The 14,952-nt window shown below is 41.3% G+C and overlaps 1 protein-coding gene across 2 annotated transcripts in view; it reads left to right on the forward strand.

Moving 5' to 3' along the window:
* LOC140395620 (E3 ubiquitin-protein ligase rnf213-alpha-like) overlaps positions 1-14,952 on the forward strand; it is a 183,743-nt gene that overhangs the window by 97,279 nt on the left and 71,512 nt on the right. For both annotated transcript variants that reach the window (XM_072483605.1, XM_072483606.1), the window contains 7 exons: positions 295-431; positions 1,238-1,333; positions 8,154-8,272; positions 8,851-8,973; positions 10,470-10,525; positions 11,118-11,271; positions 12,658-12,793. In XM_072483605.1, the coding sequence (XP_072339706.1) occupies positions 295-431; positions 1,238-1,333; positions 8,154-8,272; positions 8,851-8,973; positions 10,470-10,525; positions 11,118-11,271; positions 12,658-12,793 (821 nt within the window). The remainder of the gene's footprint in view (positions 1-294; positions 432-1,237; positions 1,334-8,153; positions 8,273-8,850; positions 8,974-10,469; positions 10,526-11,117; positions 11,272-12,657; positions 12,794-14,952) is intronic.

The following is a 14,952-nucleotide window of genomic DNA, read 5'->3' on the forward strand; positions in this document are numbered from 1 at the left end:
GACTTCCTAAGGCAGGCTTAAACATTTGAATCTTTTAATGTATTGTTTGCAAGTGACCTTTAAATTAAATTTCTTTATATAATACTTCAGGTTTCTGTTTATCTATTTTTTAACTATAGTTGTATTGGCAATTTGGTATTTAGTTGGCAATTTTGGTCTTGCTTGGTAAGACCATGGCTGGTGTTAAAAGCACAAAACTCTATTTTGTAATTGTAGGTTTTATTGGGACACAGGAGGATTGTGATACCCACCGCATTCTCATCCGTAATTGAAGAACTGTATTTTTTGTTTCAGCTTACAACTTATTCACGGCTTCTAACAGCTTCTGACATTGAATTTTTGCAAAGTGAAATAAGTGAGAGTATTCAGACGGTCTTCTGTTTCTCACTGCAGCAGTTTGACACAGAACATTCATTTCTGAAGAAAATAAGGTTTGTTATCAACCAGTACTCGCATATTAAACTGTTATCTGCCAATTAACAATTATCTTCAGTGAGCGACAACAGCAAATGGTCATTTTGTTTTTTGCCAGTGTCACAAAGCATAAGTTGTATTCTACACAAAGTGTGTGAAAACATTGAACTTTTAAATTTAGTCCAGGTATTTTTTTTAATTGCAATAATTTAAATTGCTACCTTTCTTGTTACGGGAGGGTCTTGAAAATGTAAAAATGCTCCACAGACAAATAGGAACAGACCATTCATCCGCTCAGACCCGTTATATTATTTTAGTCATAGCAAATCTAATTTTGTAATCAAAATTCAAACATGACAATAAATTGTCTATGCCACTGTTTTTGTAACATCTACTTGTATTCCTTTGGATCAATAATTCACAACTATATCCCTATTCTACAGTCCAAACGTTACTATTTAAAAAAAATATTTAAAGTACCCAATTATTTATTTTTCCAAATTAAGGGCCAATTTAGCGTAGCTAAATGTGTCCTAAAAATAGTTGGTAATAGATAAATGTACTTGAAAATGACTGCATGCTATGGGAGCTCTGCAATTATTATATGCTTTTACATGGATGAGCTGTAATCAAAGTTTCCTGTCTTTTCCCCTGGTAGATAATACAGGTCCTAGTACAAATAAAGTGTGGCTCATCAGATAACTGATGTTTTGGTCAATATTTTTTCCAAGGGGATCCCTCCTTAATCCTTGCTTCCTCAATGTTAAAAGAATGCAAAATGTTGACCTAGTTAAATGTCCTTAATTATTTTATTTGCCTCTAGGCACTGTGTTGATTCCAACCATGGAAACAAAATCTTGCTTGTACAAACAGACTTTGAAAACAGTTCACAAAGTGCAAATTTGATTGCCTCTGCAAAGTGAGTGTCATACCTGTTCTCTACCCTCATTATTACTTTATTTTTCTTCCTTTGGTATAAATTAGAAGAACATAGATCTAGTTATGGGCTCTTCTGTTCTTTAGCATTGTCACTACAGTTGCAAAGTGAAAAGACTTCCGTTCTTGAAGATACAATATGCCTTTTTATATTTTAAAGAATGAATCAAAAGTTCCCAAGTTTTAATTTGCCAAAATCATCATACAGTGAACATACATAACTGCACAGGTCTTTAAGGAATGTCTTAATGGAAGGAGTGGGAGAAGATGGACTTAAGAGACCAGGCCATGGGTCTAGGAAACCGTGGTACAATAAAGGGAATGAAAATGTACAAGAAAAGAGTGGAGGGATACCGTTCTGGCAATATTTAAGGCTGGAGGAATTTACAGAGATGGGGTGAGATCATGGGGAGAATCAAACACTTGAATAATAAACTTAATTGGAGGCATTGAAGGACCAGGAGGCAATGTAGGTCAAAGAGCATAAGAGTGATAGATTAAATAAACTTTTGCTGCATAAAAACACAGGATGAGCTAAAGGTGAAGAATGGAAAGCCAGCCATGAGAGCAGTTGACTAGTCATGTGAAAATGCCCAAATAAGAACATAAGCAGTAGGGACTGGAAGTGGACCATTTGGCCCTTGAGCCTGTTCCGCCAGTCCGTAAGATCAACTTCAACTCCACTTTCCTACTTCCCCCAAACACTTGTAGATCAAATCTATTTCTAACTCAACTTTGAATATATTCAATAACGTAGCCTCCACTGCTCTCTGGGGAAGAGGATTCCAAAGATTGACAACTCTGAGAAAAGAGATTCACCTTCACCTCTATCTTAAATGGGGAAACCCTTTATTCTGAAATTGCGCTCCCTAGTTCTAGGTTCTCCCACAAGGAAAAACATCCTCTCCCTTGTATGTATAATTTCAGGCTTCCTCAGAATCTTATAGGTTTCACTGGTGTCAATTCCCATTCTTCCAAACTCCAACAAGTATATGTCTAACCTCCCCTCACACAACAACCACTTCATCCCAGAAATCAACCTAGTGAGCCTTCCTTGAACTGCCTTCAATCTAACTATATCCCTCCTTAAACGAAGATGCCAAAACTAAATGCTGTTCTCCAGTTGTGGTCTTACCAATGCCCTGCATACCAATGCTTTGCACAGTTGTAGCAAGACTTCTTATTTTAATAATCACACCAACTCTGGACAAATGCTTTGTTTATTTACTGCAACCATCACTTTGCCTTTTGTTGCATGACATCTTTGTCATTTAATCTCTCCCATCCTCTACCCTTACCCAGACCTCCCCTTTTATCGTCGCCGCCCCCCCCCCCCCCACCCCCCCCCCCCCCCCCACACACACACACACACACACACACACAAGTTTTAACACCATGAAATCCATCACATTTCTACCTTCCTTCATTTTGAAGAATACTATTCAAATCTGTTGGCTCTGCTTCTCTCTCCACAGATACTGCCAGACCTGCTGAGTATTTCCAGCATCTGCAGTATTTTACTTTTATTTTCCTACTTTTATACCTCATTCCCCTTACTATAAAGGCCAACATTCCATTTGGCTTCCTAATTGCTGTATCTGCATGCTGTCATTTTACAATTCATGTACGGGAGGATTCTGTAGTCCCTTTAGACATGGATTCTGTAGTCCCTTTAGACATGGACAAGGGCTTCAATAGAAGATGGGCTGTGATAAGTTTGGAGGTGGATGTTGCTATTGAAGTGGCAGTAGGTTGTCTTTTAGATCGAGAGGTGGTGAGGTTGGAAGCTCAGCCAGGTTTGAATAAGACACCGAAGTTGAAAAATGCCTGAACCAGTGAATTAGACATAGACATAGAATTTACAGTGCAGAAGGAGGCCATTCGGCCCATCGAGTTCGCGCGACCCTTGGAAACAGCACTCCACACCTCCACCCTATCCCCTTAGAATCATAGAATCATAGAAGTTTACAGCATGGAAACAGGCCCTTCGGCCCAACCAGTCCATGCCGCCCAGTTTTTACCATTAAGCTAGTCCCAGTTGCCCGCACTTGGCCCATAACCCTCTATACCCATCTTACCCATGTAACCATCTAAATGCTTTTTGAAAGACACAATTGTACCCGCTTCTACTACTACCTCTGGCAGCCCATTCCAGACACTCACTACCCTCTGAGTGAAGAAATTGCCCCTCTGGGCCCTTCTGAATCTCTCCCCTCTCACCTTAAACCTATGCCCTCTAGTTTTAGACTCCCCTACCTTTGGGAAAAGATGTTGACTATCTACCTTATCTATGCCCCTCATTATTTTATAGACCTCTATAAGATCACCCCTAAGCCTCCTACGCTCCAGGGAAAAAAGTCCCAGTCTATCCAGCCTCTCCTTATAACTCAAACCATCAAGTCCCGGCAACATCCTAGTAAATCTTTTCTGCACTCTTTCTAGTTTAATAATATCCTTTCTATAATAGGGTGACCAGAACTGCACACAGTATTCCAAGTGTGGCCGTACCAATGTCTTGTACAACTTCAACAAGACGTCCCAACTCCTATATTCAATGTTCTGACCAATGAAACCAAGCATGCCGAATGCCTTCTTCACCACCCTGTCCACCTGCGACTCCACCTTCAAGGAGCTATGAACCTGTACTCCTAGATCTCTTTGTTCTATAACTCTCCCCAACGTCATACCATTAACTGAGTAGGTCCTGGCCTGATTCGATCTGCCAAAATGCATCACCTCACATTTATCTAAATTAAACTCCATCTGCCATTCGTCGGCCCACTGGCCTAATTGATCAAGATCCCGTTGCAATCCTAGATAACCTTCTTCACTATCCACTGTGCCACCAATCTTGGTGTCATCTGCAAACTTACTAACCATGCCTCCTAAATTCTCATCCAAATCATTAATATAAATCACAAATAACAGTGGACCCAGCACCGATCCCTGAGGCACACCACTGGTCACAGGCCTCCAGTTTGAAAAACAACCCTCTACAACCACCCTCTGCCTTCTGTCGTCCAGCCAATTTTGAATCCAATTGGCAACCTCACCCTGGATCCCGTGAGCTTTAACCTTCTGCAACAACCTACCATGCGGTACCTTGTCAAAGGCTTTGCTAAAGTCCATGTAGACAACGTCTACTGCACTGCCCTCATCTACCTTCTTGGTCACTCCCTCAAAAAACTCAATCAAATTTGTGAGACATGATTTTCCACGCACAAAGCCATGCTGACTGCCCCGAATCAGTCCTTGCCTCTCTAAATGCTTGTAGATCCTGTCTCTCAGAATACCTTCTAGCAACTTACCTACTACAGACGTTAGGCTCACCGGTCTGTAGTTCCCAGGCTTTTCCCTGCTGCCCTTCTTAAACAAGGGCACAACATTCGCCACTCTCCAATCTTCAGGCACCTCACCTGTGGCTGCCGATGATTCAAATATCTCGGTTAGGGGACCCGCAATTTCCTCCCTAGCCTCCCACAACATCCTGGGATACATTTCATCAGGTCCCGGGGATTTATCTACCTTGATGCGCTTTAAGACTTCCAGCACCTCCTCCTCTGTAATATGCACACTTCTCAAGACATCACTATTTATTTCCCTTAGTTTCCTAACCTCCATGCCTTTCTCCACCGTGAATACCGATGAGAAATATTCATTCAGGATCTCACCCAACTCTTGTGGCTCTGCACATAGATGCCCTTGTTGATCCTTAAGAGGCCCTACTCTGTCCCTAGTTACTCTTTTCCCCTTTATGTATCTGTAGAATCTCTTTGGATTCTCCCTTGCATTATTTGCCAAAGCAATTTCATGTCCCCTTTTTGCCCTTTTAACCCAGTTTAACTGTTTTGGACACTAAGGGCAATTTAGCCAGTGGCTAGTTATTGGCTGTGGTGGGCAGTTGAATCACTGCTGAAGATGCAGGGTGTCATGGAGGGCAAAGGCAATTAGTTGTGGTGAAAGCTCATCCAATACTGGATGTCAAACAAGCAGTCTGACAACATAAAATCAGACCGTGAAGAGTAGTGGAAAGGTAGAAACAAAAGATGGTAAAAACTGAAGAACTAGGTGTTATCAGCATACGTGAAAGCTGACCTCATGACTGCTGGTATATGTTGCCAATGTTGCTGTTTGTAATTGAGGAAGCAAGGGGGGATGTGGTTAATTTCTTCAGGGTAACGGGCCAATAAGCAATTCACTTGATGGAGATGCTCTGACTATGATCAAGTGGTTAAGAATGGATCCAAGTAAGGATCAGTACTGTTGATCTGGACAATGTTGGGCATTGGAAGAAGCTGGTACAGACTTTGTCAAAGGGTCAAGGAAAATGAAGGAGGCTAATACACCTTAATTGCTGAAGTTGTTGTTATGGGGACAGAAGCATAACTAGAGAGCATGAAATTTGTTTGGAAAGATAGACACGGGTTTGTACGGTGACATTTCGAGATTAGATGGTAGTTTGCAAGGAGAGAGCGGTTGAAGATTTGTTTTTGATGATGCTGGTTTCGACAGGAAGAGCAGAGAAACAATCACAATGTCAGCGAGCACAAGAACCACCAAAGGAAGTTGATCATTAGCATGTTGGTAGTAAATGGAATTTTCAGAGGTGGATCTCAGCAACAAGATCTGCTCAGAGATTATATGAGAGCAAATAGGAGAGAAATGAGAGGCAACTCTGGATGGCTGTCATATAGTTGTGAGACAGGAAAAGGGCTCAAGTGATTTTTAAAAATTGGAGAGTGTGCTAACCTGCTTGGTTTTGTCCTGAGAGACTTTAGTACAAGTTTGGCCAAGGCAAGCAACTCATTCACTGAGGAATGACCGAGTTGTCAACAGTACTAACCTGGTCTCCCAATTTGTGACGCAGCCCACTGTTCAATTCTGTATCCAGCTCCCACCAAAATTTGGTTCAAATAGTCCATTCATAGAAATCCTCTTTATTGAAATGAATTTAGTGATGGGAACTCACGGGGCAGCACGGTGGCGCAGTGGTTAGCACTGCTGCCTCACAGCGCCAGGGTCCCAGATTCAATTCCAGCCTTGGGTCGCTGTCTGTGTGGAGTTTGTACTTTCTCTCCATGTCTGCGTGGGTTTTCTCTGGTTTCCTCCCACAGTCCAAAGATGTATGGGGTAGGTGGATTGGCCATGCTAAATTGCCCCATAGTGTCCAGGGATGTGCAGGTTACATAAGAACTAGGAGCAGGAGTAGGCCATCTGGCCCTTTGAGCCAGCTCCACCATTCAATGAGATCGTGGCTGATCTTTTGTGGACTCAGCCCCACTTTCCCGCCTAAACCCTATAATCCTTTATTTCTTTATTCTTCAAAAAAACTATCTATCTTTATCTTGAAAACATTTAATGATGGAGCCTCAACTGCTTCACTGGGCAGGAAATTCCATAGATTCACAACCCTTTGGGTGAAGAAGTTCCTCCTAAACTCAGTCCTAAATTTACTTCCCCTTATTTTGAGGCTATGCCCCCTAGTTCTGCTTTCATCCGCCAGTGGAAACAACCTGCCCGCATCTATCCTATCTATTCCCGTCATAAGTTTATATGTTTCTATATGGTCCCCCCGCATCCTAAATTCCAACGAATACAGTCCCAGTCTACTCAACCTCTCCTCGTAATCCAATCCCGTCAACTCTGGGATTAACCTAGCGAATCTCCTCTGCGCAGCCTCCAGTGCCAGTACCTCCTTTCTCAGATAAGGAGACCAAAACTGAACACAATACTCCAGGTGTGGCCTCACTAACACCTTATACAGTTGCAGCATAACCTCCCTAGTCTTACATTCCATCCCTCTAGCAATGAAGGACAAAACTCCATTCGCCTTCTTAGGTTAGGTTATGGGGTTACAGAGGTTGAGTGCTCATTTGATGGGTCGGTGCAGACTCAATGGGCTGAATGACCGCCTTCCGCACTGTAGGAATTCTATGATTCTGAACTTGGGTTTTCTTCCTAAGTATGTATCATGTTATACAATCATGTGATCTCCTGGCACTGAATACTGGAATTACATATTGCTGGGAGCTCAGTTCATATTTTGCAATTGCACCCACAATCTCATTAATTTACTGCTATTTCTTCTTGTAATGAATATTTCCACCAGCAATATTTGCATTTATGCTGCTGCCCTTTTTAATACTAAAAAATTAATTTAAAACAGCTAAAATGGAGTAATCTCTCAGGGGCTGGTTTAGCACAGGGCTAAATCGCTGGCTTTGAAAGCAGACTAAGGCAGGCCAGCAGCACGGTTCAATTCCCGTACCAGCCTCCCCGAACAGGCGCCGGAATGTGGTGACGCGGGGCTTTGCACAGTAACTTCATTTGAAGCCTACTTGTGACAATAAGCGATTTTATTTTCATTTCATTTTCATTTCATTTCTTTTTTCATTTCAGTTTTCATTTCATTTTTCATTCCCATACCTTTAAAAATAATTTTCTCTTCCTCGTTATTTTTCTGCATCCATGTGTCTAATTAAGAAAAACTTTGCCTTTTGTGTTGTTTTTGCTTGTTTTGCAATATGTACATTTCATCTTTTAACATTTGTAAAGTTGGTTTCCTGTAAATTTCCAGACTGATGAATAATGGAAGTAGAAAATAACTGGAAGTGCTGATTAGAAAGGATAGAAACAATCCTCTAACTGATGAGTAAGAATAATCACTTGATCATTGAGGAGGAGAAAGTTGGCTCATGGATATAAAGATCATTGCATGCATGCCACAGATTTTAGTGAATAAGAGATTACTCACTGAACTCAGTTCATACCTGTTATAATACAATACCCTGCTCTTTTGGTAGGTACTCTACTATAAATGAAATCAGTAAAAACAAAAGTGATGATTGGACAGTCTATGTGTATTTCATCATTAAATTGCCAAGAATGGAAGGTGGATCAACATACGTAGGATTTCATGGAGGTAAAGAAATTGAATTATCTTTCCACAAGTTAAATTTTTTCTTCTTCATAACTCCTGGGTCAAAGTGACCTGACTGATCGAGCATGTAGTTAGTTCGTGTGCTGGTGGTAGCGCATCTAAATCTTTACAATAGTTTATGCTAAGACCGTTAATTATTATTGAACTGTTTTATTTGAGACATTATTGCAGTGTGCTTTAAATTAGGGATTTGTCTGGATTGTTAAATCCAGCAGACTCTTGATCGAATCACCATGAATTGCCTTGTAAAATATCTTTGAGCTCTTCTCAGAGTACCCAATTAATTTTTTCCAATTAAGGGGCAATTTAGTGTGGCCAATCCACCTACCCTGAACATCTTTGGCTTAGATAACCATAATAATGTTCTAGCAAGCTATTGCAACATCCAGTGGCTACTTTGAAATGGTAAATTATGAAACGTGATTCAGGGTTTGTGTACATTCTATATTACCCTTGTGTAAAAGTTACTCAAAATGTAGTCCAATCTATGCATTTGTACATTTGAAAAAAAAAATTAAGTTGCAGTAAATCATGAATATAAAATGTCTATCTCTGATTAGACCCGTGGCAGTCTGTTCATATTGATGACCTCAGGAAGTCGAAAGACATGGTTGCAAATGTGACTGCTTTCAACGGTGTTACTATTAGCCAGCTCTTTGGCAAAGATCCAGTGGAGCCTGAACGTATGTATTTCATATTTTTTGTGTGCTTTTCTGGATGTTCTTTCGCTATCTGCAACCTGATCTTAATGAACAGTGAATTGATATTTAATTTTCATTTAAAAGAAGTTGAGCAGTTGCAGAAGAGTTTGAAAACTGGATCTTGTGCTTGGTTGATTTGCTTTCAGATGGCTTCTTATTTAGCAGAACTCTGGTACAATTTTGTGACCAATATTTTGTGCTATTCCCAGCACCTGCTGTAAAATAGTTTTGCCATGCAGTAAACATTTGTCCAGGGTAGTGACTAGATGTTTTCAAACTAAAACCCTGGACCTAGGCAGGATGCTCAATTATTTCAGGATATGAGCATCTTTCAGGAAAATACCAGAAAAATAGCATCTGTTATATTCAGGGGCAATTAGTTATTAGATAATTGAATGTTAGTCAATAACTTGAACTGTTTATCCAACCCAGATAAATTAAAATATCCTAAAATTGGAATTTTCTAGTTTGATATATTTAGTGAATTATATAGTTGCTATTTGATCATGTGTTTTCCACCCCACTTTTAGGACCTGTGATATGTTCTGTCCCTCGACCATATGGGTGAGCAGGTGACCTGTAACCCTATTTATGTCGCTCCTATCACATGATCTCTCTTTTCTACCTGAGAGGCACACCATTTCTTTTTCTGCCTTTCATTCCGGCTTGTTTTAAAGAGAACCCAGATGTGAGCAATGGCTTTTGCCCTATGGCACAAAATGCTTGTCTCGCCAAGGACCATAGAGAAACAGAAAACAGCACACTTCCATCCCTCTGGCCAGTCCAAATGTTCAAGAGCTACAAATCTCACAATGTATCTATTAATGATGTTTATCTTGTTTATACCCTATAACGTTATCTGAGACTACTTATCGAGTGTAATCATTTCCAGTTTCTGCAGCCTTTTCTTCATAATTCAAATGCCTATTCCCAGCTGTCGACATAGTTGCCCGTCACAGCGTACCCTCCAGTGTAATGATATCCTTTTTTCTATTGGCTGATCAGAATTGTACCTTGTACTGCAGTTGAACCTAACCGGAGTGCTGTCTCCAAACTCTGTGATTTGTGTTTTGTCCCTGTCTATACCATTCAAGATCGTATTTTTTTAACTTTACTGTTTAAGCACAATTGTGCTGATGGTTTCAAGATACATCTACCAGTAACCTAAAACAATCACATCAATATTGTGACTTAATATAAAAGTTAACATTTTCAAAGTACATATGAAATGCTTTATGATTTTAATGGTCAAATCTTAATTGAATTTATGAAATAGATTTTCTCTTTCCAAAACTTTGGATATCTGTTTGATATGTGTCTAGTTCAATAATTAGAATCTTTTAATGCTATTATTAGCCCTTAACTGGTGCAATAAAGTCAAATAAATAACTCACCAAAAGTTATGTTATTAGTTGTTTAATTGATGGCTTTTTGAAAATAACATTAATATACTTAACAGCTATCTGTTTGTATCCCAGCCATGATTTTAGACAAGGAGGAGATGGCTGAAGAGCCTGTGGCTGAACCACCTGTTGTAAGTGTTTGCTAATTCATTTTGAATCTTTTAAATCATTGAATTTGCTACTGGCAGTACCATATTTGTACAATGTTTCAAATCTTGAAATTAAGCATTAAGAACAAGTTTTGAATGGGCGGCGCATTGGTTAGCACGGCTGCCTATGGCGCCGAGGACCCGGTTTCGACCCCGGCCCCGGGTCATAATCCTTGTGGAGTTTGCACGTTCTCTCCATTTCTGCGTGGGTCTCACCCCCACAACCCAATGATTGGCCATGCTAAATTGCCCCTTAATGGGAAAAAAATGAATTGGGTACTTTAAATTTAAAAAAAACACACGTCTTGGCAGGTTTGAGTTGGCATTCTAAAATACCAAAGAAAAATAAAGATAGCAATGAAATTAGTTCAAACATCTTAGGAAAATTGTAATTTTGTTGTGTAAGTGAATTGAAGTGTAGTTTTTCCTGCATTACTGATATTGATGGTGATTAACAATTTGTAATAGTGCTTCATTGCGTTGTTGCACTGCATGTATTTTGTAGCTAGTTATGTATATTTAAAACTTGATCTCTTACAAACTGGTTTCAAGTGTAACTTATTTCTTTCAAAAGGATAATGAAAAGGTGCTTGATACAACTTCCCTCATAAGGAGTTGTGTGCAGTCTGCTGTTAGCATGCTGAGGGACCAGCACCAAAGTGCTAGTCGCAGCACCAAACGAGTAGAGATTCTGCTTTCGCTGTTCACGGAAGACGTTGAGTTCAAAGGTTTGCTAACTGCTTTACATTGATCAAGGTATTATGTTTAAAAGTAGCAATTTACAAACGACCGTCGTCATCATGTCAGGTTTCTGTCCATCCATCAAAAGTTCATTGCAGCGATTGAGATTGTCATGCACAGATTTATGTTGATCATGCAATATCACTAGAAGTGGTAAGTTGAAATAGCTATTGGGTCTTAGGCTTTTTAATGACTAGGATTGCTTAAACTGTTTAAATATAGAACACACAGCTTAAAACATTTCATTTATGTTGGTCTTGCATATCCTCATTTCAGTGTTCTGGATGGTTTTCAAACTGACTTAAATAATTATCTCATATGCATTATTTACTGTGTCTTTATTGTAAAAATGGACAGCATTTATGTGTTAATGTTCGAAAGATATTTGTGGTGTACAGCAGAGTTCTTCAAACTCTTTTTCCGGGGACCCATTTTTGCCAACTGGCCGACCTTTGCGACCCAACCCGGCCGACCTTTGCGACCCAACCCGGCCGACCTTTGCGACCCAACCCGGCCGACCTTTGCGACCCAACCCGGCCGACCTTTGCGACCCAACCCGGCCGACCTTTGCGACCCAACCCGGCCGACCTTTGCGACCCAACCCGGCCGACCTTCGCGACCCAACCCGGCCGACCTTCGCGACCCAACCCGGCCGACCTTCACGACCCAACCCGGCCGACCTTTGCGACCCAACCCGGCCGACCTTTGCGACCCAACCCGGCCGACCTTTGCGACCCAACCCGGCCGACCTTCGCGACCCAACCCGGCCGACCTTCGCGACCCAACCCGGCCGACCTTCGCGACCCACCATTTTCTCTTACCTTGTTTGCTGCTGATAAAAATGGGGGAAATGGTTTTGGGTCCCTATGGCCCTCGTACACGCTCCTCCAATGGAACCTGTTGGATGAAGGTGAAGCCTTCCGGTGTCAGAAAGTATGGAGTTTCCATCTGTCCAAAGTTCTGCTTTTTTTCCCTGTAAAATTTTATCAAATAAAACACCCACGAACTTGTAAAACAAAAAGCTGCGACCGTTAAAAAAAATAGCGGCAGCACTGCGCATGCGGGCCCGATCATCGGCGCGCATGCGCATAGTTTTGTGCATGCGCGCCGATGATCGTGCGCACATGCGCAATGCAGCCGAATTTGTTTTACATGTTCACGGCCATTTTAAAGGCCGCTTGCCGCCGGCTGCTGCGCGGGGATTTGCGCGATCGGGAGCGCCGTGAATGACAGCTCCGTGACCCTCCCAGACACCCCCGCCCGCGACCCACCTGCGGGTCGCGCCCCCGAGTTTAAAGAACACTGGTGTACAGGACAGTGACTTCTCGGTGGATTCACCAAACTGTCCATTTTCATACTGTTTTCTCATTTAGCTTCCTTCCTGGCAATGATGAAACAAAAGCTATGTTCTCTTCTGCTGAAACGAGATGAGGAGTCTCTCAACGCAACTGAGTGGATGGTGCGGGAAGCTTCAAACCTTGAAGCACTTCAGGAAGGTGGTACCTTCAGGTGCGCCCAAAATCTCGTCATTCTGGGAAGGTCAAAAAACATCATTTTTGGGGGGGCACAGTGGTTAGCATTGCTGTTTCATGGCGCTGAGGACCCGGGTTCGAATCCCGGTCCTGGGTCACTGTCCGTATGGAGTTTGCACGTTCTTCCCGTGTCTGCATGGGTTTCACCCCCACAACCCAAAGATGTGCAGGATAGGTGGATTGGCCACGCTAAAATTGCCCCTTAATTGGAAAAAATAATTGGGTACTCTAAAATTTAAAAAGAAAAAACATCATTTAAAAAACAACAAAATAAATAAATAATTGTTGAAGATTCACTTTGTAAAAAATGTCTCCTGGAAATTGAAAATTTAGTGATGGTCTGGTATTGCATTTTAATCAGAACAATTTAATTTGTGGTCTCAGCAAGCACATACCAGAATAACTTAGTAATGCACTATGACTTGCCCACAAAATATACTTGCATGAGACAAAATGTTGTTAATTTCATGTATAAAATTAAAGTGCGCTAGCTGGATTCACACTTGAGGACACAATGGAATGGAGGTCCAATAAATTATTCAACGTAAATTCAACAATTCTGTTCTCCCATTGTAATGCTGTACCGAGAGGACATAGGCTGGTGAAACAACACCACTGTATCGTTAATGCCAATTCTTTAACAAGCATTGCTGCATCGCCCTTCGAGTATGACTTACCTCTGGGTGCGCAGAATGAGCAAATTTAGTCTTGCATCACATGTAATTTTCAGAAGCTTTCCCACTTTTTAACTTTTTGTAAATTGGCTTGACCTTCTTATCATTTGACTGTCACCCATTTTTGTCCGATTCTCATCAAAATTTCATCCATCTTCACTTCTTAATTGTTTACAATTTACATAGATGATCTGGTGTTGGGGACCAAGTGTAATGTATCAAAGTTTGCAGATGACACTAAGATGAATGGTCGAGCCAAGTGTGCGGAGGATGTAGATAGTTTAACTGAGTGGGCAAGGGTCTGGCAGATAGAGTTCAATGTTGATTAATGTGAGGTCATCCATTTTGGTAGGAATAACAGCAAAATAGACTATTATTTAAATGGTAAAAAATTGCAGCATGCTGCCGTGCAGAGGGACCTGGGTGTCCTTGTGCATGAATCGCAAAAATTTGGTTTGCAGGTACAGCAGGTAATTAAGAAGGCAAATGGAATTTTGTCCTTCATTGCTAGAGGGATGGAATTTAAAAACAAGAAGGTTATGTTGCAGCTGTATAGGGTGCTGGTGAGGCCACATCTGGAGTACTGTGGACAGTTTTGGTCTCCTTACTTGAGAAAGGACGTACTGGCACTGTGGGGTGTGTAGAGGAGATTCACTCGGTTGATTCCAGAGTTGAGAGGATTAGCTTATGAGGAGAGATGTAAGTAGACTGGGACTATACTCATTAGAATTTAGAAGGACGCGGGGGAATCTTACAGCAACATATAAAATCATGAAGGGAATAGATAGGATAGAAGCAGGGAGGTTGTTTCCACTGGCGGGTGAATTTAGAACTCTGGAGCATAGCCGCAAAATAAGGGGGAGCAGATTTAGGACTGTGTTGAGGAGGAACTTCTTCACCCAAAGTGTCGTGAATCTGTGGAATTCCCTGCCCAGTGAAGCAGTTGAGGCTACCTCGTTAAATGTTTTTAAGGCAAAGAGATTTTTTGAACAGTAAAGGAATAAAAGGTTACGGTGAGCGGGCGGGTAAGTTGAGCTGATTCCACAAAAAGGATCAGCTGTGCTCTCATTGAATGGGGGAGTAGGCTCGGGGGGGCCGAATGGCCTACTCCTGCTCCTGTTCTGAGTTATTATGTTCTTAACAGCATCCACATCATTACGCTTCAACTTCAGGTTAACAAGAAAGAACAATGAGAGCATGTGATAGATTGCTAATTTTCAAAGTAGGGAGAATGAATAGGAGTTGTGTTTCTTTCGGAATATTCCTAAAATTAAAATAAATCCCATGCTCTGATAAGGAAGGTACTCGGAGTTTCAACATGGCCTTTTTTTGGGTATATTTATACCACATCTGTAAAGTCTAAACAATATGAGGCAATTTACAACAGTCTCCTGCTTCCAGGCATGGGTATCTAATGAGACTTTAACTTCTTCATTGCACAAATAGTTTTGTGTCACTGTGC

This window comes from Scyliorhinus torazame, chromosome 18, assembly GCF_047496885.1.
Source record: "Scyliorhinus torazame isolate Kashiwa2021f chromosome 18, sScyTor2.1, whole genome shotgun sequence".
NCBI lineage: Eukaryota > Metazoa > Chordata > Chondrichthyes > Carcharhiniformes > Scyliorhinidae > Scyliorhinus > Scyliorhinus torazame.